Here is a 27794-nt window from a genome sequence, read left to right as displayed (position 1 = left end):
TCAACTTCACACTTGAGTAACCTTAGCAACAAGGTACAGTGTTGTATAAATCACACGCCACGCTTGTTGTTTTTTAAATAGAGGTTCATCACATTAGCGAGGCGTACAAACAGGCCAGGGGGAAAAAAAACAGCCAGATCAAGCCCTAATGGCTGCTTTAATTTTCCAGCAGTATGACTCTTTTGTGTCATCATGAAAGCCGTTCAGCAGATGAAGATCAAAAAAACACTCTCAGGGCAATTAACATGCAAGGACACTCAAAGACAGTAGAAGCAAACGGCAGTCTGCCCACGGGGAGCGTCAACTCACCACAGGAATTGAATATAGACTTGCACCATCACACCCTCTTTGTGCATCTCCCTATCCTTGTCCAATTATTGGTTGAGATCCATAGCTGGAATTGTCAGGCCTGTGAGGACAATGAGCTCTGTAGTGCTCATGAATATTCATTAGGTGTTCTGTTTAGAGAGCCTGCAATTAGGAAGTATTAGCGCTGTAGTGTACAAGGAGAAAATGATGATGATGGCTGTTCAGTGATGATAGTGATTTAAGTAAACAGATTCATCAAATGTGCCCTTAAGCGCGCTGCAGAGGCACTTTCCCTCCATGTCAGTTTGAAATATTAGATTCCAGCATTTGTTTTTTGTCAGCAGTTGTGGAATTCATTTGGGTAAATGGGAACACAATGGTTGGTTAGCGTCTTTCAGAGCCAGTGTATGTATGTATACAGGGGCGGGGCTTGAGGGGGGACTGGGAGTGCGGTACTACCCTGGATACTGTGACAAGGAATTGTATTTATTTATTTTCTGGGTTTTTATGACTTTATTTCGACAGGACAGCTGGAGAGAGACATCGGGGAGAGAGAGGGGGGTGGGATGACACGCAGCAAAGGGCTGCCAGGTGGAATCGGTCAAGTGGTACGACAAATTCAGTTTGAATATTGAACAGAATCGCTGATTGTTATAATGTTTTGAATTGTGTGTTTAAAAAATGTAGTAATGCTTGTAAGTCCCAATGCTGTGGGCATGTGTACGTTGTAATGCTATTTAAAGGGATACAGCAACATTTTTTTTTCGTGTCTTGCCTCACTCCCGGGTCCATGACCAGCAGATAGACACCATCCTTTCGACTGTGCGTGCAGTAACAAGGGAGATACGGGCAGAGCTGGCGCATCGCTAATTAGCTTAGCTCAAATGCTGGAAGTGCATAGGTAGTGTTAGCCTGCCTCCTACCCGAGCCGAAATCAGCAGTCAGAAGCTGATTTCATTTTAGCTCTAAACTCTGTAAATATATCACTTTATCGACATTTCAAACATTTTTAGGAGAGAAAGTAGCCGTTTAGATCAGCAGTGTGTCATTAATTTGTCTAAATACCAGCTGTTTACAATTTTGTTCGGACGAATTCGGCGCTACTCAAGCTAGCTGTTGTGACCAACGCACTTCCAGTTACTTCCAGTTACTCCCAGTTACTTTCACAAAATAAAACACCCGTTGCCCTTTACATACAGAAAACCATGATGATAGAATTTGTGCTTTTACTTTGAAATAGGAAGCTAACCTACCCTCGATGTAGCTAGCTTGAACCAAAATAAACCGTCTTTGCTTGAACCCTCCGTTTTGACCGATCTCGTCCCGTTACCGGCATTTGACCGCTCAAGATGCCTTGGGGAAAAAAATGAGCGGCTTTGATTTGTTCCGTTGGTATATCTGTGGTACTTCAGACTCTTCACTCTTATTTCTAATGTCCTCATGTCTTCAGCAAGTACTTTTAGTACAAGAAACACACACCATCTTAAAACTTCATCTTGAAACGAAGCTCACTGCTAACGATGATTCCAGCCACCATATTCCTCTTTATTGCCGGCCAAGGCACACGCAGCTTCTCCTTTGCTGATCAAAGAACATGCAAGTCTTTTTTCCCCCTAAGACAAAATGAGAGACCCATCAATAAAGATTAAAGAAGAGCAGTGCAAGGTCAAGATCAAGATTGCCGATGCAGCACCGAGATAGCTTTAGAAATTTAGATGGCCAGTCGCTAAATGTCTGGGAATTGCAGCCAGTTCAGTTGTGAAGTAAGTCTTCCAGCATCTGCCTCTCGATGCACTTGATTGGATGCTCAATATATGAAAGACCATAATGTGTCCCAGCAGCAGCAGCGCGACTACGACGGAGACCATAAAATATGGCTTAATACTGTGATTAAATATTCAGTAATCACGTGGGAGAGGAAGCTGCTGTAAAGCAAACAGGTTTTAAAGAGCAGCTCTTACTGTGATCTTAGTCACACTCTGTACTGTCACATGAATGCAGACTCTGATCCCTCTGCCAGTGTTGGTGGAGAGACACTTAGAAGAGCTTGAAGAAAGCACATAGCCCTCATCATATACAGTTCTGCCTGCTGCTGATGCTCTAAAGCTGCCGAGCATGCAGCAGAGTGGTTACGTGCACTACTGTGTATGCAAATGGTAAACCTGTCAGCAAAATCTGAGCTAAAGTTCGTACACTGGCTGATAACATAGCACAGAGGCAGACAGCATGGGATTGGATTAGCAGCAGAGGTCTATTCTCTAAAGACAGAACAGGAAGGGATCGATGTTAGGAGGATTTTTGATCACAGTCCAATAGGCTTGTCTGCGCAGGGTGCACTCACTCACTGTGATATAATGGGGGCTCATACTATAACTGTAATCTTCATTAACATTTCAGAGTTCACCTTCTCTTTACATGTTAAAAGGTTTGAGGCCTTATTTTGATAACTATCATGCCCTACAAAGGCAAAGTGCAGTATCTTTAAAAATGCCAAACTGAGAAAAACAGCTTTTTGTGTTTTTCATTGTCAGGTTTAAGCATCAAATTATGAATAACTACCAAGTCTATAATTGATTAGATAAAGGTGGACTGAATTAAATGTATTTTGTAGTTTGTCTTTCTGACCAATTTTGACAATTTTATGGCAGATACTGCACTTTTGCCTTGGTATTAGCTACAGATACAGCACTTTGCCTTGGCTTTAATATAGAATGTAGGGAGTACAGTACTCTTTGCAGATACTGCACTTTGCCTTGGTTTCACAGTGCTTTTTTTGGATGTTATTGGGAGCCCAATAACTCTGGAAATTTTAGCAGTACCAATATCAAATTCTACCAGATTGAAGAGAAAAAAAATTGAAAAAATGCAGATACTGCCTTTGTAGGGCAGTATTGATATAAATATTACCCTCAGATCTGTGTAGCAATTTCTCTGTTATTATAATAATGAGTTATTTGATGCCAGTTCGGCTTTTGCAAACTGTACATCCATCTACCACATTGTTTGGTAAACTGTCACAACAACACTGATATAATTGAATCAAAAACATGAAGCATGGCTATACATAGTGGTGTTATTCCGCCTTTGATGGTACATTGATAGTGATAATACAAATAAGAGGAAGCTGAACAGTTGTTGACAACAGTATTGTTTTTTTTTTACTAATCTGACTACTGTTTTTTCAATTATTGTTTGGTCCATGAAACATTTGAAACAGTCAGAAATTTAAAAAATCATCTAGCGCACACAGTGACATCATTTAACATCTTCCTTCCTCCTGTGAGAGAGCATGGATCCATTACGACATCATTTAGTATTTTGCTGTAGTAGGCCTACATCAGAATTTATTAAATAAACTGAATTCAGCACTATCATTATATGAACATAGGGTGTTTAATGACATTAAGTTTTTGTGAATTGTTGTACTGAGAGCACAGCTTTATAAGGAGAAATACCTAATAAGGTGAAGGTGTGGTGAATGTGCAGGTCACAACTTGTCCACCAGAGCGTTTTGGAGTTGTTGGATTGTGTATTTGATGAGTTTTATGAGGGAAACCAAGAAATCCCATGAGCCTCTGTAGCGTAGCTCTGAGCAGCTCGCGGCTCTGCTCCGCCGTTCTAAAAACAGCTTGCACCGACAATTAAAGATAACAAACCTACTGCTAAAACTATAGGGATTATGGCAATGGACCAATTTTGCCAAAATGTTGAACTATCCCTTTAACATGTTACACAACATGAACAGCACTATTGAGACGTGAAAGGAATAATCATGGTGAAGCATTGTAGCATCACATTAAGTGGTATCACGTAGATCAATGTGCTGAAGGCCTCCTGGTTTCCTCCAGTCCCGTCCCACCAGCCGGCCCCATAGGGCCCGCGCTCAGCCTCAGCCTCAGCCTCCTTCACATTCCATGAAAGCACTCTAGCTCAGCTTGACGCATCAATTTCAGGTGACAGTGGAACAGTATCATTGGTGCAGTTTATTGATCATGTAGTGAGTCTCTTCCAGTTAGGTATAGCCTCTGAAGGGAGCCCAGGGTGAAATTGGAGTCTTCGTAGTGGAGAATGAGATATCGTGGATGCTGTTTTGATTTACGGGGGGATGCATCAATACTTCATCTTCCCTGTCTGTGGTTTCAAATTAAACCTAAGTGAAGTTCAGCTGTTTTTCCCCACTAGATTTCTGTAATGTGTTCTCAAAGGAAAACCTGTTATTTGATGTCCCCTACACTCAGAATTAGTCAGTAATTGATTGATTGGTTTCTTACACTTTGCAAACCCCCCCCGCCCCCCCCCAAAATAACCAAAACATCACAAGTCCAACTTCTCTCATTGCATATAGCAAAAACATACAATCTTGAAATACCAAGTGTGTGTTGGTGGTGAATCACTCCACAGATACCCATGCTGCAGATACTTGTATATTAGTTGAACTCATAATTCATCAGCATCCTCTGCGCTCTTGATAAATTGCCACCCCACTTCCCCTCACACAACCCTCTTTGTGCCTGAGAGCAGTGACTGTGATGCTGATTAATAGAGAATGTCTCATGAAAATTATATTACCTTCTGATTTATAATTAATACCAAAATATGACTATAGAAACTTCTAGAAAGATTCATATTAATCCTTTCACTTCAATGTGTTGGATTAGCTTATGTTTTACTCTTTTGTGTCCTTTAATTAACATTTACTTCCTTTTTTTTTAAACTTTTGTCTTCAACATACAATATAAAATAGCTATTAATGTGTGAAGGACCATGCCTTTTTTGTGTGCATGTATTTTTATTGTTTTTATATCAGAGGAATCGATACATTCACGAGTCCAGTCATGTCTTTTAAAGGGGAATTGCAGTTTTTTTTACAATCTGGACCTTATTTCTAGCATAAAATACGATAATTTACTCACCCAGATAACTTTGGTGTCATTACAAGTCGTTCCGACGAAATTAGATCCAGCCGAGAGCCGTGTATATCCGTATAATGTGAGTCTACAGGGCAGCGGAATGCAGCCTCTAAATAACACATTATCCGCTGTAAAATTTGTTCATTTCACCAATATTTTGTTATGATACGCTAGTGCTATTCCCCTCTGAGTCCGGGGTTAGCTGTTATCAACATCCGGGGTCTGTAGGTTGACCTACTGACCTCTGACCTGGATGATGCAGACACGAGATGACATCATCCAGGTCAGAGGTCAATCGTATTTTATGATAGAAATAAGGTCCAGATTGTAAAAAAACGGCAATTCCCCTTTAGGTGTTTGGCGGCAGTTTGGTTTTCTTTTTTGTTAGTTTGTAAATCTTACCCAGTTAAACAGAAATACTTTTAAAGTCCATCTCTCCAGAAATACTTGAAACTCTGTGATACATTATTTCCCAGGGCAGAATTAGCCAGGTTAATGATCCTGTTGCAGAATGTATTTTTCATGATCTTGAAGGTGTCCTCACCCCGGCTCACCCTTCTAGCCCCATCTCCTCTCTCTTATCGCTGAGTATGCTGCAATTGATTTTATTAATTGCAATCATCAGACATGCAGGATAGGCTAAGAGACCGACTCTGAATTACCCGTGTAGCTGCCAGTCAGTACGTTTACATACACAGCTTAATCGAGCTATGCTCAAAATTCGATTTTGGCGTCTAATCGGACTTCTGTCCTCGTCCCAGTTGACATGCAGAGAAAATAGAATATGCGATATGCCTCGTTTCAGCGGTTTAATACGACCCCCTGTCCTGTTGAGACTTTGCAATTCAGCTTTATGATTAAATAAGACGTCTTGAGGGTTTAATTGTGACTTCGGCTCAGGTAGAGGATTAAGTGCAGGTTTGTGAATCCATACCCGCTCTCACAGATCCTCCCATGCCTCTTAACATGGGCTCCATGTCAATATCAGCTCCTCCACAGGAGCCAGTCACCTATGGACCCCTGCAGAGCCGACTCAGCATATCATCCTCAAAGTGTGTGTCGATAGCTTCCTGCCCTCACCACGGACAAGATGTTGTTTTCCCAGGATCAGATTCACTCACACCGTACGCTGCAGTTCAGCTGTCGTCTCCACTGAAACCTAAGAATGGAGGATGGAGCCGACGTAGTGACTGCAAACACCTTTTATCTCCCATTATGTCACGTCTAGGGTTGCAAAGGGGTGGAAAATTTCCAGTAAATTTCTGGTCAATTTCCAGAAACTTTCCATGGGAAGTTAAGATGGGGAATTTTGGAAATATTCCAAATTGGAAACTTTCCATGGTAATTATGGGAATTTATGGGAATTATTGGGAATTTATGGGAATTAACTGGAAATTGGGGGTAATTTAAACAAACTTTATCATGTAAATATTTTGTTTTGTCATAAGCAGACATCCATGCAAAATAATACAATTAAAAAACATGACATTTTAACAGATTTGCGAGTAGAACTTTATCAAGTTTTAATTATTGCGCATGTGATTGAGGAATAGCAGAAATATTCAAGTGCTTGCATTAAATCTGGTTGTTTTAGCCAAGATTATAATATATTTTCCCCAACTATATTTACATTCCCTGTTAAGAGACAACCTTGAATTATGTAAATTTCAGATATATTCCCATATATTCCCGTTAATTCCCATGGAAAGTTTCCAACTTTGAAAATTCCCGGAATTTTGCAACCCTAGTCAAGCCCCACCATCATCGATGTGCTGGGTTCTCCGGAGTAGCCTACCACTTGACTGTGAAACAGCTCAGATACCATCAGCGGTGGTCCACTGATTTCAGATCATTTTCACCAACGTTATCAGAAGGGCACATGGAGTTAATTGAAGTCTTTGTTACTCAGCCTGGATGTACTGTGAACTGTTCCCATTCGTGGATGGCAGATCAAAGAAAGGCCGCCCTCAGTCTTTCAGGCATTTGTCTCCATCTGTTAAGGACACACATTGACAGCTCTAGAAAAACAAGTCATTGAAAAGCCAGTGAATGGGCAGATTTGATAATACAGCCATCAATGAAGGTAAAGAACTTAAGCTCTCACATGAAAACCCTCAAGGTTGGGATTGAATAGCGGACAATTGTGCTGCTGGGAACACGTTGAACGACCCGACAGAAAACACTTCACCTCTGCTGTTTCACTAGTCACGCAGTCTGCAGACGGTCTAAGGTGTGATCCAGGTCAGCACACAGCTCTCTTCATGTGAAAACTGAAAGGCTTTTTCAGAGTCTCTAGTGGTGTTCTTCCCAGCAGCCTGTGGGAATCAGCCTGGCACGCGGGGTGGGGTCTGATGCTGAAGTGGTGGTTACAGGAAACGCAGTGTCTGCTCTAATTATCCCTTTAACACGGAACAAGACCCAAATCTCCTTTAGCCGTGAATGTGAAGAGCAGCTCCTTTCACCAGGCCAGCTTTTGTTTTGCTTCCCATTACCAGATGACTCATACTCTGAGGAAGTGCTGGGATCCTGGGGACATTAACTAATGGTTCAAAGTTAAGGTGCTTGTACTATCTGTCATGGAGAATCACATCTAAAGGCCTTTGCACACTGAGTCCGTTGTTTTTTTGTCCGAAATAGCCGCAAGTTAAAAAATATATTCAACCTCATGTTGTGGCAATCATGTTTATATACCGAAAATTTTCAGAACAGGTTCAATTTTCTGCGTTTTTCGCGTCCGTGAAAATGCTTTCTGACCAATCACATGAGTGTTTTGAGGCTGTTAGATCCTGCTGAGCTGACTGTGTGCGTGTGTGTGTATGTGTGTGTGTGCCAGCCGCTGTTCAGGATCATGGAAATTGCTCCTCTTCTTTTTAATGTGTGGCTTCAGTAGAGCTAATAATCCATCAAACTGCACCACTGACGTCCTGAAATAAACAGTTGAAGTGATGATGATTTTTCTGCAGCTCATTTACCCTCAGTCAGGTCTCCTCGCTCTTGACGTCCTCTCAGGATTGGATGGACACCAGATTTTCTTTTTCTCTTTTTATTTCTCGACAAGTGAGAGGACCACAAAGTCATCATCGACTTTTGTCTCCCTTTCCGAAGTTTGGAACAGATAATTAAAACACAGAGTAATAAAACAAGATTTTTGTCGAGTGACGGATTAGAAAAACGCACACAAAAAAAATGGACTTGGTGTGACCTTAAGACTGGGATTTTTTTTCTTTCTCTTTATTGGGTTTAGATTTGAACCATGATTCAGCTGTGTAGCCTCTTTGAAATGAAAGTCAGGAACATTTTGATTTTTCTGTGCAGGGAGACAAATTATTTTTTAATTTCACACTTTCATCACTGATAATATACAATGACTGTTTGGCTGATGTCATTTAAAAAATCATAACTTGCTATTGAACAGAACTGGCGTTACCAGAGAGTTAATTAAAGCTGAAATAAATGTGGATTAAGCCATATAATAAAGATAATTGAAAATATATTCATATTAGAAACGTCATACAAAATGCCTGTCGTGAACCACCACGCAGTATTTCCATTGGGATGTTATATTGGGCCAGAGATAATGGCAAAAGTAAAGTGGAGCTTTCTTGAAGTTTCAGTACTTCTTTATACTGCTTTCATTTTTTATGATGTCTTCCTGAATAATATAAAACTTCCTGCTTCTTTTTTTGGTATAACCTTTAAGAAATCCCCTCCTGATACTTCTATGAATTGGAGTTGTTGTTGTTGAGTAAGCTTAAAACAGTGAATGAAGTGAAACATATCATGGAGTTACCCTCGTCTTGGTAGTCAACACTAATTTTACAGGCAAATGTCTAGATATATTCAAGGAGCAACTTTGCCTGGTGTAGCAACAATTTATACAGCTCATTATTTTTAATCAGCTCCACCTTCTCAGTCTTGTCACTGAAGAGTTTGCACATCTTCATCTTGCTGCCGGTCTCGTCCACCAGCATCTGGACATAGATGAACCGAAGGCCTGGCATTTCAAATTAAATTTAAGAAGCCCACCTAGGGTTGCAAAGGGGCAGAACATTTCCAGAAACTTTCCATGGGAAGTTAAGGGGAATTATTGGAAATTTATGGGAATTAACTGGAAAGTTGGGGTAATTTAAACAAACTGTATCATATCCAAACATAAATGTAAATATTTTGTTTTGTCATAGATATCCATGTAAAATAATACAATTAAAAAAACATGACATTTCATTAGATTTATTTGTGAGTAGAACTTTATCAAGTTTTAATTCTTGTATGAACAATCAATTCTTTTATTGAACAACAAAAACATGAATGTTGAGTAAAATATTACTCATACTGTACATACTTATGCATACTAGGGGGCTGCAGTAAGAAGTGTGCTGTGTGCATGTGATTGAGGAATAGCATAGATATTCAAATGTACTTGCATTAAATCTGGTTGTTTTCCCCAACTATATTTAAGTTCCCTGTTAAGGGCCAACCTTCAATTTTGTACATTTCGGATTCATTCCCATATATTCCCATTAATTCCCATGGAAAGTTTCCAACTTTTTGCAACCCTAAGCCCACCACATTAATACTGCACCCACTTTATACTGTAAAGTTATTGCAGCATTTATCATACATTATAATAAAACCAAAAACCATCAGGAATGTAAACTAATAGTTTGACACACCATTATGACACAAGCTTTAAACACCGTCCTTGTCTGCCTGAGTGAGTCCAGACCATAACACAACTGGTGTAAGCTGGCAGAGAAGCTAAAGGGGAAATACATCATTGTTCTCATTTGGCAAGTCACCAGAACCACTATGCTGTACATTTTCTCACATTTCCCTTTATCCCTTTTAATACCACATACAGAGTTATGTTCATGGCACAGTGTCTCTGTGTGTTGGCACTGGGGTGCAGTCAGAGCTATGCCATATGAGAGGATTAGGTATGTACAAAAGACTGAGTGGGGACAATCCACGCTGGATTAGTCTATCTACTAGACCAACCATAAAAACCACACCTTGTCTTTTTGTGTGGAAGCCGTTAAAGGGATACGCCAACATTTTCTTTTTCGTGTCTTGCTTCACTCCCGAGTCCATGACCAGCAGATAGACACCATCCTTTTGACTGTGCGTGCAGTAACAAGGGAGATACCGCTAATTGGCTTAGCTCAACCGCTGGAAGTGCATAGGTAGTGTTAGCCTGCCTCCATCTAAAGTCATCAGAGAAACTCTTCAGCAACTCTAAACGGAGACCGGCGGGCCGATCTTCGTCTCAGAGCTGACCAAACTCTCCGGTAAGGCATCTTGAGCGGTCAAATACCGGTAACGGGACGAGATCGGTCAAAACGGAGGGTTCAAACAAAGACGGTTTATTTTGGTTCAAGCTAGCTACATCGAGGGTAGGTTAGCTTCCTATTTCAAAGTAAAAGCACAAATTCTATCGTCATGGTTTTCTGTATGTAAAGGGCAACGGATGTTTTATTTTGTGAAAGTAACTGGAAGTGCGTTGGTCACAACGGCTAGCTTGAGTAGCGCCGAATTCGTCCGAACTACAAATTAATGACACACTGCTGATCTAAACGGCTACTTTCTTGCCTGAAAATGTTTGAAATGTCGATAAAGTGATATATTTACAGAGTTTAGAGCTAAAATGAAATCAGCTTCTGACTGCTGACTGCCCGTATCTCCCTTGTTACTGCACGCACAGTCGAAAGGATGGTGTCTATCTGCTGGTCATGGACTCTGGAATGAGGCAAGACACGGAAAAAAAATGTTGGCGTATCCCTTTAAGATGGTGGAGTTGACTTCCTGATTCAGCACAGGGGTGCGTAGGTCAGCCGGCAGTGAGTCAGCCTGGAGGAGCTCAGCATGTGCTTTCTTTTCTCATGATCAGTCCTTGTCCACACGGACAGGGGGCTGGGCAGATCAGATGTGAGCTTCAAAGGGTGACTGACTTTTAAGGAGGAGCTGAATGAGTTAGTGCCATGCCTGCTGCGCTCACATCTGCCTAGGGCACTGCTACACACACACACACACACACACACAAAGAACAGAGGCGAGTCTCAATCAGTAGCAAATGACCAGGAGGAGGTTGTCAGTGGTAACCCATCTCATCAGCCCACATGCTCTCATTACACTACGTGGAATACATAGTAAAAGGGCGACTGATTTCTGAGACTTAAATCTCTATCAATGAAAAAAAACACTTTTTAGTAGAAGTCTAAACCTTTCATATACAAGAAAAGAACATTTTAGAAACACTTAACCACCACTGCATTTCTAAGTAATCAGAAGTAGCACAACAAGCTGTAACAGGTGACAGTGTGAGCCAGGAACCTGTTGATTTCACCGACTACAATGCCAACTGTCACCAGAGGGTTTCCTCAGCTGCAGCTCATTGCAGTTACTTCTGTGAGTTGGTATAAACAACAACAAAAGAAAATCTTGGATGCCTGGGTTGATATGCATCTGGCATTTGTGTTTTTTACACTTGGCCAACAACGGTTTTGTCGAAGAATAAACACAGTGTTGTCTAACATTCAAAATGAAGCTATACCAAATTACTGTGGTTAATTTAGCATTAGCTGTCATCAGTCTGGTATTACCATGAGTAGAGGTAGTGTTGAATTCATTTGGTTCATTAATCGGCACCATGTAGAGGTGGGAATCACCAGAGGCCCTGCCATACCATATTATCACGGTACTTGTGTTTCGATACAATATTATTAGGATATTTAAAATGTTGCAATATGCTGCAATATATTCTAGTTTATTAGCTAATTAAACTGCAAATTAACTGCAAATGAAAGCTTTGTTAACATCTGTTTTCTTCCAGTAAGATAAACTGGTCTGTTCAGATCAATACTTAGCGTCTGCATATCAATACAGTGTTGTCATGCAAAATATCATGATACCATGCTGTATCAGTGTTTTCCCCACATTGGCCGATAATGGCTGATGGGTGTACACTCTCCACCAGTCGCTGTACTGTTATAGCTGTTATTGTGATTATAAAGTGTTTTGTCACTCGGCTTTTTTTTTTACCCAAGAGCCATTTCTGACCCGAATTACCCAAGTGAATTTTTTATTAGTTTATTGCTGCTGTATTTATTCTTTTGCACCTGGGATTGCGAGCAATTTTGTTGTGCTTGTGCAATGACAACAATGAAATCTATTCTATTCTGTTAATTAATTAAAGCAGAAGTAAGCGATCCGGTCGTTTTGGGTAATGCTGCGTTCCAGGCCGGCTTTTGAAACTGTAAATTACAGCTTCAAGTCACAGCTTACGACTTTGTAGCGTTCCAGGCAACCCACTCGTGTTTTTCCAACCTGTTTTACCTGTGAAAGTCACTATAACGGCCACTCGTAACTTCCGACCCGTGAACTCGTACCAGATCGAACTGGTACGACTTCACAGGTCAGAAAAACACGAGTTACGAGCTGCCTTGAACGCACCATAACAGTCCTCGTCCCTACATCACCACATTCAGGCGCATCCCTTGGCTGCACACACAGCCCTTCATGCCGTTCTCTCTCCTCATTGGATAAAAATTGTAGGATACGAGAAATGTTTTATCCTCGGCTCAGAGCAGAGCAGAGTGACTGACAGACCCGTGTTTCGGTCCAAACACTCTATGTAAGTGATTGCTGTCGGAAGATATAACTATTTAAGACTTATATTAACACAAAAATATCGCTTACTTCTGCTTTAATATCGGCACTTTCCTGCTACAAAGTATCACTATTATATTGGCCTTTAAATAATCCACTATTGGTCGACCTTTGACCCATGATTAACCAAATGAATGTAAAGCCATATTAATGAGAAATGTCCATCATCCAAGTAATATTTTATGCAATCCTGCCCAATAGCAATAATTACTCTATCAATGAAAGAATTGGTGCAGTTAAATCTTCCTCATGTGTCCATCATAAATACAGGTTTGTGGTTATATTTATCAAATTTCACTTTCAGCATTGTAGAGAATCTACTGTCTTTAAAGGGATAGTTCAACATTTTGGCAAATTGGCCCATTGCCATAATTGCTATAGTCATAGCAGTAGGTTCGTTACCTTTAATTGTAGGTGTAAGCTATTTTTAGTACAGCGGAGCGCAGCAGCAGGCTGCTCAGAGCTACGCTATGGAGGCTAAGGGAATTTCTTGGTTTCCCTCATCAAACTCATCAAATACAAAATCCCAAAACTCCACAGCGCTTTTGTAGACAAGTTGTGAGCTGCACAACCACCACGCTATGAGATAATGACGGAACGATACGAAACGGAGCCGTTTTCGAGGTAAATTCATACAAAACCGCTGATGCGCGTTGCGTTCAGGGACAGTTTTTCAGCAAGCAGTCTCCGTATTTACCCTGTATTTAACTCGAAAACGGCTCCGTTTCGTATCGTTCCGTCATTATCTCATAGCGTGGTGGTTGTGCATGTCACAACTTGTCTACAAAAGCGCTGTGGAGTTTTGGGATGTTGAATTTGATGAGTTTAATGAGGGAAACCAAGAAATTCCATTAGCCTCCATAGCGTAGCTCTGAGCAGCCTGCTGCTGCGCTCCGCCGTACTGAAAATAGCTTACACCTACAATTAAAGGTAATGAACCTACTGCTATGACTATAGCGATTATGGCAATGGGCCAATTTGCCAAAATGTTGAACTATCCCTTTAAACTGTTGCAGGGATGTTTTATCCTGACATCATACACCATATCTTCTGGCTCACTGAGAGGAATTCCTTTTTACAGTCCCTCTAACTGTTCCTGGCCCCTCCCACCCACACCACCAGGACAATTCTATCAATCGGCAGAACACACATCTACTGAAGGAGGCAATGAGCCAAAACATCTAACTGTGCCATTACACATCTTGAGACAACATGAAATAAGATGAATGATTGTATTGCTGTGAGCCGGTTGGTTTCCTCTTATGAAATCAGACTCCTCTGCCTTTGGCTGATCACCATGTGATCGCTTATACGTTCAGAGATGATGAGCCTTTTGATTTCTTCTTGTTAATTTTCACTAATTTAAGCACACAGCAGCTGATCTTGATAATCATTTTTCGGTGGCTTTCTTAAGTGTCCAATTTACAGCGAAGAAGCTAATCTAATCATTTTCTGTGCTCTGAATGTTTTATGCTTCATTTTTATAAAGTTAATGATATGATAAGACAGAATGTAGAAAGTTTGGAAAGATGTAACTTTGTGAATGTCATTAGTTGAGCGGAGTTGAAGCCCACTGTGTATCTTGTTAATCTAATCTAAATTGTCCTCTGCATCAGGATCTGGATGTTCTCAGCTCGGCAGACTTTCCCTCAGCTAAAATATAGTTTTCCTCTCTGACGGCGTACAGATAAGCTGGCTTTCTATCGAATGGAAAACATCCTTTGTGGTATATGGATTCTTTAGGCTACACTACACCTTTACTATAACAATCACCGTACAGTCACAGTATATTAGGAGCAGGACATTGGATTCCAAATGAAACACTGACTGTTAGGTACAAGTGCTGACTTTCACCTTGACTCTTGGTTTAAACTAAGCAACATTGCGGAGTTTCAGCTCAGTGCTTCCACCATCTGGTTGAGAAGCGCTATCGTCTGGGGGGAAAAACGAAAACGAAACTTATCAGCGAGCGCATCCAGCGTTTATTCCCATTAATAAACAACAGTATTTCCCACATGTTTGCAAGGAGACGGCGGGGACGACCGGAGGGGAACCGTAAGTTTCGCTTTTACCCACCGCGTCTCTCCCTCGACGCAGAGGGGAGGGGGGGAGGAGGGGGGGGCGGTGTTTCGTACCCGTGCAGGGAAGTTACATAGTGCAGTTTCAGCCGACGCGACCCCGCTCAGGCTGCAGCGGCAGCACCATTCATCCTATTAACCATTTTTCTACCATTGCAATGAGTCTGGAAACATTATTTTAAGGCCGAAAAACTCCGCAATGTTACTTTAAGATTGTTCAGCAGTGTACTGGATGAGAACTGTAGGGCTCATTACCATGAATCAAGAACCTCGTCTTTGTTCAGATTTTTTTTATGTTTGTCCAAAAAAAAAGCACATTGTTCCCACTTAACTCATTGAGTGCCAGCCCTTTTATAAAATGGTCAGTGCCATGTGCCAGCGTTTCGGGGCATTTTGAGTAATATTTTAAGACCAAGAGAATATTTTGTATTATGACTCTGAAACACAAAATAGCTCAAAGGAAAGAGGAGACTCTCTATTTAACTAGGGAAAAACCATTTGTTTGTACCTTGTTCCATTCTGAATTTATCTTAAGTTGAATAGAGCCTGGTTGCACCAAAAAGACCACTTTTTTTCTAGAAAGCTGAGAAAAATGCATTTTTGTGAAAGAGAGTCTCTCAAGACAAACAGTGATTTATCCGTTTTAATTTTGGCTTCAAAAACATGTAAGACATCTGAAAATTTCATTTCACATGTTTTTTCATTGTACAAAAAAAAAAAAAACTAAAATACAACAAGTAGGAGTCTTACTCTGCAGAGTGATGCCTGCTCTCCTACTCCTCCTGCAGTTGCTGCCCCTTCACCCTCTCCTCTCCTCCCCCCTCCTCTCCCCCTCCCCTCACCCCCTCTCTGCCCCTCCCCTCCTTCTCCTCCTGCTGCATCTTCTCTGAAGTAGGGAGGGAGGCGTCGTGGCGTCTCCAGCCTCTCTGCTGGACGCGGCCGCGGCAGCGACGCACCGCGCTGATCTCTCGGTTCGTCGTCACGTCGGTTTACAGCAGCTGGTGAAACTGACTCCGCGATCCGCTTTCGCTTCGGCATTTCGGTGCTGATCATCTAGATGAGTTTACCTTTCCTGCCTCCTCTGATCACTTCATGCTGGATGCTAATGCTATGCTAATAGCATCCGTGGCTAAGCTTTCCTCCAGCTCCACGTTACACTTGTTCCAGGCTCTGCCCGTCGTTTTCCTCTAGAAATAGAAACTTTTCCCAACTTTTTTATCTCTGTACCGATCGCACTCGTCTTCTCCTTCCTCTTCACTTCTTGCTCTGATCTACAGTCTTCTTCGTTCTACACATCCTAGAAGCCCCAAAATTACTCACAGTGTGCGCAACAGCGTCCCCATTTACCAGCAGCAGAAAACTGCATTTGACGTATATATACGTCAATGGCACTCAAGCGTTGGATTTTGATTGACGTATATATACGTCAATGGCACTCAATGAGTTAAGATGGACTTTGTATTAAATGTTCCTCCCAAGTGTTTTCACACCAACATGGTAAACTAATATTATGAATGTGGTGAGGCAAGACACTATCAGTCTTGTTACCAGTTACTTGTTAATTGGACTACTACAGGCAAGCATAGAAGAAAACATATACCGTATTTCTGCAAAAATAGTGACCGGGGCCTTTATTTCTAATTCCCTCTGTTTTATAAGTTTGTTTGCTCATACTTTGCTATGAAGCCTCTTTATTTTCAGTTTTCCTTCCATTTGCTCTCTTAATTTTTACACATGCAACAACGAGCTCCTCTCAGCTCAGCACCTGTTCTCCTCGCTTCGCTGTCAGAGCTGGGTCACCCCCAGTTTCCACATAAACTCTGTCTCCGCTCTGTTCTGTCTCCGTTGTGGACGCTGGAGGAATTTGTTCCAATTCAAGTCGATAAGAGCATTTCCAGTCCCGGGTGGTTTTGGGGCCGGCCTTTATTTATTTGTGTAAACAACAGTCATTTAAGCAGAATTGCAGTAGCAGCACTTCACGCACAATGATGCTGTTGTTATTTCCTACTCATTTCCTTCACGTCAGTGCTCCTGTTTCTCCTGGAGACGGACTGCAGAGCTGGCTGTGGCTGGATGCTACGTTATCTTGACCCTGCCCTTAGCTGATGGAAACTATGCAAAGCCAGCTTGACAAGGAACCGTCACCTGACAAAGGGGAAGGGGAAGCTCAGTGAAGAATCCTGGGCTGTGCTGCCCATTGAACCTTGTTTGTGCCTACAGCATCTCACACCCACTGAGCTTGTCAATCATGTGTGCAACAACCTTCCATCCTGGTGCTGTTTTTTGGAGAGCGGTCAGGATCTGCCTGAGGAGGCAGCAGCACGACTGGAGCTCATTATTTTTGTTAAATTTCATGCTTAGGCATTTCAGAGGGTGCCAGTTTTTACCCCACCTGCCCCCATCTGTTTGCAGAAGGACTCCACCTAGCAAAATTGGTTTTCCGCCCCCATGATAACTCATCCATCCCCCATTTTTTTTAAAAACAAACTCGACATTAAAGTGGAAGACTGAAGATCTCATCCCAGATGATCCACTTCCTCTCTCTGATCAGTTTAGTCAGGGATGACTTGCCTTTTGATGGCACAGACTGAATTTTCAAAGACTGAGATCAAGATTTTAAACCTAACCAAGCTGCCCTACCACCACCACCACCACCTGTCTCTGGCTGTCTTTTTCACAACACACAGCTAAAAACTGAATGAAACTTACAAAGAAGGGTGAAACGGAGAAGAAAATAATGATCGCAGACGTTTATGAAACAATGAATAGGAATAGCTATTAATTACCTGTATGGTATATGGCAGTTACAAAGACTGATTTGAATCCTTCCAGACTTACACTAAAACCTGGTTTATGCTTCTGCATCGCGGCATAGCTACGGCGAACCGCAAGGACTGTGATTGGTCCGCTCAGAGCGTCAGTGTGGTAAATTCACCCGTTCACCTCCGCAAACGTCTTCTTCATCGCCTGCGCTTCAACATTTGCAGAAAAAGCGTTTGTTTTTCAGTCGCCATTGTTTACTGTGACTGGAAGCAAGGCGTTCCCTTGATGCAGAACTTCGAATGCTCAACGACGGCGTCGGGTCTACGCCCTAGTAGGTACGCCGTCGATGCGACGCGGAAGCATAACCTGGGCTTAACAATGTTGAATCTGTTTTCACATTTCAAACTTGTTTGATTTGAGTCATTATAGTTCTGCAGTACAGGTGAATTGGTATTTTTTATTGTTACCGTGATAAATGCCAGAAATTATAGTGATACATTTTTTAGTCCATATCGCCCATCCCTAGTACTCGGATGGTGCACTCATAACGGTCAAAAAGTTGAGTGTGGAACGATGGACACTTCCCACCCTCAGTGATCGCCGTCTTGACTACGTACGTGAAAAGTAATATGTCAATCAACAACCTGGTAGGCCATTGTTTTCTCCACCAATAAGAAGGCATAATCTCCACCTGGCATTAAACAGGTGACCCACAAATACAAGTAGGCTAAGGCCTTCATTATCGCTAATTGAAATTACAAACAAAACAAGCCAGTAGATGTGTTGATGGGCAACAATGACGGTCCAAAAAAAGAAGACGACGTTGGCAACCGTTGCGATCGTTGGTTGCAGTAAGTGCACAACGACAGTATTCAAGACAATACTGACTGTCAGAATTTGCGCACTAATAGTATACTACATGACAGTGTACTCATGGAGGGATGCTAATTGAGACACAGCTCTGGTCAATGTGATGGCAAGTTATGCATGAATGTAATTTGACAACCTATATATATTTTGAAAGAAAAATGCTGAGTAACCCTACGTCAAGCACATTGGAGGCGCTGAAGCCAGAGCCTCTTCATGACACAGTGTACATGCAGGAGAAAAGGAACAAAAAGACCAAACCAGGGTTACCATGGTGTCGTTTGGACGCCCTACTTAAGAAATGGGACAACTTGAAATGTTGTTCCCCCTAGCATCTTGCAATAGCGGTTACATGGACACACACACACACACACACACACACACACACACACACACACACACACACACACACACACACACACACACACACACACACACACACACACACACACACACACACACACACACACACACACACACACACACCTCCAATTATAGTAGTAGCAGGGTAATACCAGAAGGGCAGTGATTTTATTCTTCCAGACAGGACGACCAAGGGCTTTTTTGAGGCCGGACAGACTGTTCTTGACAGGCCCGGCCAGTCACCTGACCTCCGTCCAGCTGAGCGTCCGTTGCTAAGAACCAGAATAAACTCAAAATCAAACCAAGCCTGACACGAATATGGTTGTGTAACACAGGCCTGTCAGAGACACACCAGACTTAAGCCTGTTATTGGTTGCACAGGATTTTCACCAAACTATGAAAACTGATGACTTCATATTAACTGGTCCAGTTAGTTTCCATTTAAGTGGAAACAGAGGGCTTCATGCAGGAGCTGCACTGTTCTATGTATGCTCAGAGAGAAGACTTGAACCTCAGTGACCGCTTTAATTAGATTCCAATATGCTGAATATCTATGATCAGATATTATGCTAACAGCTTCGTCTTCTCTCTCTGTTTCTCCTTTCTCCTCACAGTGAACTTTGACCACTTCCAGATCTTGCGAGCCATTGGGAAAGGCAGCTTTGGAAAGGTAACGTAACCTCCACCTCCCATGCAGTGGGTGTTTGTGTTCTGTTCTGTATACCTTCAATTACGCAGCACAGCAATTATCTCTTCTGAAGAATCACAGAAGGTGAGGCAGAAGGGGCTGAGAGAGACTGCACCTCAGTTCTCACCTTGTTTCGCTGCTTCCAAGATTAATAGTTTTTCTATTTTAACAATAGTTTATATAATTGTCTTAAGTCTCTCTTCACAAGGGGAGCTAATTTACTTTTCATTGCATGACGGTGAACCTTTAGCGAGTTTTGACTGCATGCCTCCATTTAATTACAGAGCAGCACAATAGTGTGGCTGCGTTTGACATCATTCTCAGTGGTTGGGCTGAATACAGCGGGGAGAGCAGCCCGCCATGTGTCCGCACATTGTGAAACTAAATTATCGTTTTTCTCAGGTGCCAATATCACCATCAACTGATAAAACAGACAGTTTGGATTAGCTTGCGCGCCATTTGTCAGATGAAGCATCCTTTTGTGTTCCTATTGAATATCTGTATGAGACTTCAGTAATGGATTCATGGTGCGCTATGTGTGTGAGTGTGTGTGTGCGTGTGTTGTTACACAATTGGGCCCCTGAGATTGGAATAGTTTATCTTCATTTTGGATCCCAAATATCACGCCTAATATTTGTTCATTATATTTGTGCACGTCTTTGCAATTCTCTCTGCTTTGCTTCTCAAAACACAATCTTTTTTTTTTTCAAATACATGTCCCTCTGTTATATGGGAAGTCATTGCCCAATGCTGCATACATTACCATGTGAATTTATGTTAATTTCTTTTACTTATTGCTTTGTTCCCTCAAGCTGTCACTTCCCGTATGATACTGAAGGGAATCTGCAGTAAGGAGGGAAATACACTGTGTTCAGGCTAAGCTTCAGAGGCTGAAGCAGGCCACAGCCCAGATGTTTAGATTAACATGTGTAGCCTACACTCTGTACAGACTTTTTGGAGGAAGTGTCGCATGTAAGCTTGCACACTTTATGTTTTTTTTTTTTTTTGTTTTTTTAATACCCAAACTCAGAGAGCTTGAAATAAGCTGATGTGGTTGTGATAGATTAGATGGAAAGTAGAGGTGTGCCAAAATATCGATTCACATAAGAATCGCAATTCTCATTAAATACAAGTCAAAGTCAAAGTCAAAGTAAAAATCTTTATTTGCCATTTGTGCATACACACTTAGGAATTTTTGTACGGTTGTTCCAGGTCAGGTGGAGAAACAAAAGAGAACACACAAAGACATACAAGACACAATGAAAATACAATTCAGAATCGATATAAAATGTTCCAAAATTTTAAAAAATAAAAAAAATGAAACAAATCTGCTGGCTGTCGGCCTCCGTTTCCTTAGAATTTAAAAGGTAGCATGTTTAACTGCACTCTTTTTTTAAAATAAAGAGGCACTTTTAATTTTGTTACTTAAGCAACATGTGATATTGATTTTATGCAACAGTTTCAACAATTCCATCTAAGCATGGATAAATGTTTAAAACTCAATGCATGTGAAAAAGACACTTTAGTCATTCTGTCTTGCAGAGTAGACTGGAGTAGATCATGATAATCCTTTGCACACCGATAGACTGAAGCAGAAATCATTATGAATCAAATCGTTTTGAATCGAAAATCGATTTTGAATCGAAAATCGATTTTGAATCAAATCGTGAGATAGTAAAAGATTCCCACCCCTAATGGAAAGGTGTGACCTCCCTTGAAGCCATCTGCCTCATCCAAAAGGCAGGAGAAAGAGAAATAGTTAACAGTTACACAATAGCTGCACTGCCATCATGTTCACATAACATTTTATGGAGACACGTGCATGCACATACAGGCAAGCAGATGTCCTGAGAAAATGTGTCCTTGGTGGAGGTCGTCTTGTCTGTGTTATTTGGCCCACTGTGTCCTCACTCTGGGATCCTGCTGTGTGTGAATACTTATCAGCATGAGCCCTTAACTTTAAACTAAATCAGTGTGTATGTCAGCATGAAGATGGAAATAAATAAGATGGGTGCATGCACCACAACCTGTAGTCGGCATCAGATAACACACAAAAGAAACTATGATGTAAGACAATTTGGTGATAGTGGAAGATAAAGCATTGTGTAGGAGAACAGAAAGACGCTGATGTGTCTGCAGCACTGTGAAACATGTTCTCCAAGAAAATTTGGCGGGCATAATGTGGTTATGTACTGCATGTGTGTGTTTGTGTGTTGATGTGGATTTGTGAAAGTGACAGCATGTGTGTTGGGGGTGTCGCTCTCACACAGCAGGGAGTGGTGAGGTGTAGGCTGGAGCTGGGAGAGGGGAGGCAGAGGAAACCCCCTCTTGGAAATTCCATCTGCAAAGATGGCTAACACTGGTTTTACTCTTCTTCTCTTTCCATCTCTATTTTTTAATCTGCATGCATTTTAATGCTGCTATCGTTCTCCACCACTCTTCTTTCTGTCTCATCTTTCTGTGTCTTGTGACAGATATTTTTCTGTCACAAGCTCTTGTCATGTTATCAGGAGGTACACAAATTATGTAACTAGGGATGTCACGACTTGTTTCCACAATTAACCGTGGTATTAAACGCCACAATTAATTAATCGTAAATATTCCTGAATACTGTTACTTTCCAAAAAAGATTATGTTGGAACCATATCGGCAGATGTGTGCCAAAATAAGGGTAAATGCTCAGATACTGGTCCATTTAACTAACATAACGTTGAATTGGTAGGAATTTAGATGTTAGCGTCACATTTGTTATAAAAAAGCAAAACAAACCCAAATATAAAAGATTAAAATAAACGTAAACATTTGGTATAGATGACAATTTATGACCTGAATATTTCAAACACTTCCCCTGGGGGATTAATTATTTATTATTAAGTATTATAAATACTGTAAATGTTTTGTGTAAACAATGAGTAATGTAATTATATTTTGACTATATTTGAGCATTTTACACATTCATAGTGTTGTGAAATGAATGGTCATAGTATCTCAAAGGAATTTTAAGTCGAAAGCAACTGGACTTGGCTATTTCCTAGACAAATAACCAAGTCCAGTTGCTTTCGACTTAAAATTCCTTTGAGATATTATGACCTGGACATGAGAATATGCACAGGCTGAATGATCATAGTGTTGTGAAATTAAAGCAGAAGTGAGTGATATATTTGTGTTAATATAAGTCTTAAATAGTTATATCTTCCGACAGTTTATACGTTTCCTCTGCTGCTGAATATGGTTTCTCACTGGAAGCAGGTTGTGGTGATCGTCACTTGATGAAAAGATCTTCAGCCATTGTTGCGTGGACTAGAGGTGGTAGACCTGGGTTAAGATGCGTCTTCAGGGCAGAGAGGAGGCTGCACTGAACTGGAAAGAGATGGCATGGACCAAGGCTGAAGTTAGCATACAGGTAGTGGAAGCAAAGACATGATAGACAAAAGTTAATGTTGGCGTTGGTTTCCACCTCTGAAGAGAGAAGCTGCTGGGGGATGAAGGATCAACAGCAACAGCAAAACTGTATTTTTAAGGTGCCATTAGACAACTATAGTGTTGTTTCTTATAACACTGTCAGATGGATCTGGTTACAATCTTGTCAAGGCTCTATGATACAGTATTAGTTTATAGGCATTTCAGATAGTGTGATGAATGAATCACAGTGTTGATGTAAATGAGAGAACAGGCATGTTAGCAGCTTGTGTCAGCCATCTGCAGTTCCATGTGCTTTTTGTCTTAAAAGTCACATACATTTTTTTTTCCTCTTAATGCCTTCTTTTTTTTTTTTTTTGCGCAGGTCTTAGCCTTAGTCAGCCGAGTGTGTTCCCTGTGATTTGGTCGGTTGGTATATTTGACACTGTCTCGTAGGGATGCACCGATCTGGCTTCTTCAGTCCCAACGCTGATACGGAAACCTGGGCATATAGTGTATCGGCCGATACCCGGTACTGTTGAATTAGTAAACTGTACACCTTGCCATGTGGAAGACAGTGAAGGCATCAGGCCTGACTTTAAAGGTATTGTTCAACATTTTGGAAAATCCACCTATTGCCATAATGCCTATAGTCATAGCAGTTGGTTCATTACCTTTATCGGTGCATGTTGTTTTGAAATCGGCGGGGCAGAGACGTGAGCTGCTCAGTGAACACAATGGAGGTGAATGGTACAGGTACAGAATTTGATCCATTCAGTCCGATTACGTTTGGAAAGTCTAGAAGAGCCGCACGATTAAATTATTTTATAGTTAGCCGAGAGCTAAAGTGGAAGTTAGCCGGCTAGCTCGGTGTAGCACTAGCTCGGCTGAAGTCAGTGTGCCCACTTCCATTTTTTTCCCGAATCCGAATCCAACGTTTTTTTTTAAAGCCCAAATCTGAATCTGAATACAAATAGTGCACTGGCTGTACACCCATAGTCTTGATGTTACATAATTAAACATGATTATTTCATAGCATGGTGGATTTGCCATATAGCCACAGAGCTGGCCCAGGGCAGAGGCCAGAGGTGACAGAGTGGCTCTGTGTACAGTGTTACAGACAGTTGCATTTCTAGAAGCACCGTGAGAAGCACTGTCCTCTCCTCCGGGGCCACGGGCTGATGACCAACCTCATTACCTCACACAGCTTTACAAACGATCTGCAACATCCTGAATTTGTCACACCATTAAGAACTCCTTCAACTCCTTCTCTCCCATTTGACATATGAAGGTCTTCTGTTATTTTCAACTCCGGTGGTGGAAGGAAAAGGTGAAATACCTTTTCCTTCCACCACCGGAGTTGAAAATAACAAGACCTGAAGGTTTTGAGGAAAGATTTCAGATGGGATCATTAACAGAATAATCAGTTTTGTCAGAAAACGGATTATTGAGGAGCATGTAAACGCATCAAACGCATTATTAGCATTAACGGATTACTCCTAATAATCATTTATTAATGTGCAATTAAACGCACTCATTGACACTAAAATAATAATGGGGATTCAGACAATACAAGTGCTGCTCTTGGTGGGGCGTGCCATTAAAGGTATCAGTGGAAATGAAATCCAGGAATCCAGGAAGTCCAGCTGAAGTAACTCGTTTAATAGCTTATGATACCAGACACCAAACAGGATCTTATGTTTGACTTCAATGAAAGTTAAAGGGGAACTATGCAAGTCCGGTCTCCTCCATGTGCATTTGTTTTCAATGAAGCCAGCAAGATAGCTATCCATGGAGCAGTGGATAACGCCATATATAATGTTACGAATTTATCTGTCATAAACAAGAGATTACGGGTTACGAGGCGCGTTTGTGTGGCGGTGCTGCAGAGACGAGAGCTGGGACACCGGGTCGGAGGCTCTGATCTTATAAGGTTGGTTTTCAGCCAAGAGACGCTAGATGCATTCTCCCTGGAACTAGTTACAAGTCATTTATTTAACCAGCACTATAGGACTCTGAAGCTGCTTCATTAAGGTCAAATTTATGTATTTGTTGCTCAGTGTGAAAACGAATTTCCCTATGGGACAATAAAGGCATTCTATCTTCTATCTATCTAAATGTAGCATAGTTAAGGTAAAAATCCTGCATACTCTTTAACGTTAAATGTGGGCCCATCTGTCACAGTTTGTTGCAAGAGGCACAAGCAGACATTTCCATACCAACACAAGGGTTTAAGATCGTGAAGTGAAATCTTGACTAAGGTTGCGTATTTTGCACTTGGTATTTAAGTTTTAATGTGTCTCTGTCCTGGGGCATCGTCCTCCCTTTACCTCCTACTGATGCAGCAGTGCTTCCACCTCTCTCCTTCCCCTTCCTCTCCTTTTGTTACACCAGCGCTATAGTTTCTCTCTCACAATTTAATTCAAGTGTTTTATGGGCTGTAAAGAAACCTGTGTTGGATATGTGATAAGTATTATAGGAAATAAAATATGGCGTTAATGTTGTTTGAGTCTCTCTTCACGTCTACCCCAGATGTTTTGGAGCATCCATCCTCTTGCAGTTGGGGAGGGGGGGTGATGGCAGGTGAAGGATACTCTATACATGGCTGCCAGAGGGCTGGATGGCCATACACAGCACCACAGTAAGGATAACTACTGCTCCCCTGCTGTTCCCTCGCTCCTCCTTTGCCTTTTCCCCCCTATAAGCATCACACACTCGCCCCCCCTTAGTCGCTCCATCTTCTCATCTCAGGCTGCATATGAGACTATGCTATTCCTGCTGCAGGCCTCATTAAGGCTTGTGCTGGAGAGCTTGAGGGATGGGCTGACACTTGAGGGGGGTTGAGGGGGGGGTGTAGCAGTGATAGGCACTGACAAGAGTTTAGTGACAGCTCCTTAATGCCAGCAGTCAGATTGGCAGGTAAACATCTAAACAGAGGCGGTAGAGCGCAAGGGGGAGGTGGATGGAGAGAGACAAGGAAGGTCAGAGGTAGGATATGAGCTCAGCTGGTGGTTTTCCACATCCTCTCATATACACTGCAGCGCGCACTCACACGTCAGTGGGGAGAAACCCTCATTAGGACAGACTGTAGTGAACATAGAGAAGTAGATGAACATAGACAGGTGGTAGAAATAAGTGTGACCGGAGGAGAGAAAGAGATGAGGGCAGTGAGAGTGGCTTTGACACCTTCATCATATACTGTAAGGAGGGGAGGGAGGGAGGGAGGGTGGGGGGCACCAGCATCTGTGAAAAAGGTCAGGAGACGATGAAGTCTTTGTTAGTGTTTTCTCTTCACTCCTACAGGGTTCACCAGAGTCCTCCGGCCTCGGAACATTCACAGCCTCTCCTTCATCTTTACTTCTGAGCTGCAGGGGATGAAATTAGGAAAATACTTTGGGGGCAATTTTGGCCCCCAAAGTCCAAAAAAATGGGGGCATTTTCAAAATGTTTGGGGGCCATCTAAAAAAAAAAATATTATACTGCTAGCAAAAATGACTGTGTTAGTGTCTTCACTCTTCAGTTTAAACCACTAGATATATATACAAAAAAAAGGGTTATATAAAGTTATGGTTGCTAAATATTACTCAGATTTTCTATAATTCAAGCTGTATTAATTTGATTTTAATATTTTTAGCCTTCTATGAGAATGAGAATATTACTGGTGGTAGGCTATTGTCAAAAATAAACGGTCAGAGATATTATAGACATTACCACCGCACTGCTCGACCGTTTATTATTGTAAAGAAATCATCACAACAAGGATCACATCATATTGCCGAAATGAATGGTTTCGTGGCAGATAATGTTTCATTTAGAGGCTGCATTCCGCTGCCCTGTAGACTCGCATTTTATGGATATACGCGGCTCTCGGCTCGTCGGAACGACTTGTAATGACACCAAAGTTATCTGGGTGAGTAAATGATGGTATTTTATGCTAGAAATAAGGCCCAGATTGTAAAAAACGGCAATTCCCCTTTAAACATAAAAGGAAACTGAAAGCACAGGATGTGTATGTTCTGATTATATGTTTTTATATGATTATATCAGCACAATCTTGTTTATTTCCATTATATTAAGCCTATATCAGGAGAATAATGAGATGCGATGGTAAACGAATGAAAATAAAATTATAGTTTAATAATGTACAAATATAAATATATATTTGTTTTGAAAACTTGGGGGCAATTTTGGCCCCTGGAGCATGGTCTTTTGGGGGCATTCTTGGCTAAATTGGGGGCCAAATGGCCCGTGGCTAAATTTCTGACGCTGGGTTTGAGGAGTTGAACATGAGAGCAGGTTCTGCAGAGTGCAGCTTTGCAGCAAAGCCCAGTTGCAGTGTAGCCCTCACCTATTAGCCTAGAAACAGATGCTCCTCCATTACACTACTCTTCTATAGGACTCAGAACAAAGCTGCAGAGTCACTAGAAGAAGCAAGAGCCTTAATAAAGCAGCTTCAGGGGATGACGAGCATCCACAGAGCTCTGAAGTCTAAACCTCCAAACGCCCCATGCTCATTTGTTTTGTATTCATTTTATAATTTTACCCATCTATATTTTTGTTGACAAAAGCTGGGCACATTCGGTGCCCAGAAGAAATAGGCCATTTGGAGGCGTTAATATTAACATTCCTGCCAACTAAATGTAATATACATGGTGAAACACAGAGAATGGCAGCAGTGGTGTGTGCCAGAGCGTTGTCAGGACCTCAAAAAAAAAAAAAATCCCCACAATGCATCGTATTTCATCAAGATTC

General features: G+C 41.5%; 1 protein-coding gene across 1 annotated transcript in view; it reads left to right on the top strand.

The window, feature by feature from the left end:
- The window catches only part of stk32c (serine/threonine kinase 32C), a 107342-nt gene that overhangs the window by 22542 nt on the left and 57006 nt on the right, over window positions 1-27794 (top strand). Inside the window, exon 2 of the mRNA XM_083988007.1 lies at window positions 19570-19625. Within this exon, the coding sequence (XP_083844133.1) occupies window positions 19570-19625 (56 nt within the window). The remainder of the gene's footprint in view (window positions 1-19569; window positions 19626-27794) is intronic.

Source organism: Trachurus trachurus (assembly GCF_905171665.1).
Source record: "Trachurus trachurus genome assembly, chromosome: 15".
Taxonomy (NCBI): Eukaryota; Metazoa; Chordata; class Actinopteri; order Carangiformes; family Carangidae; genus Trachurus; species Trachurus trachurus.
This window is presented reverse-complemented; position numbering and strand designations above follow the sequence as displayed.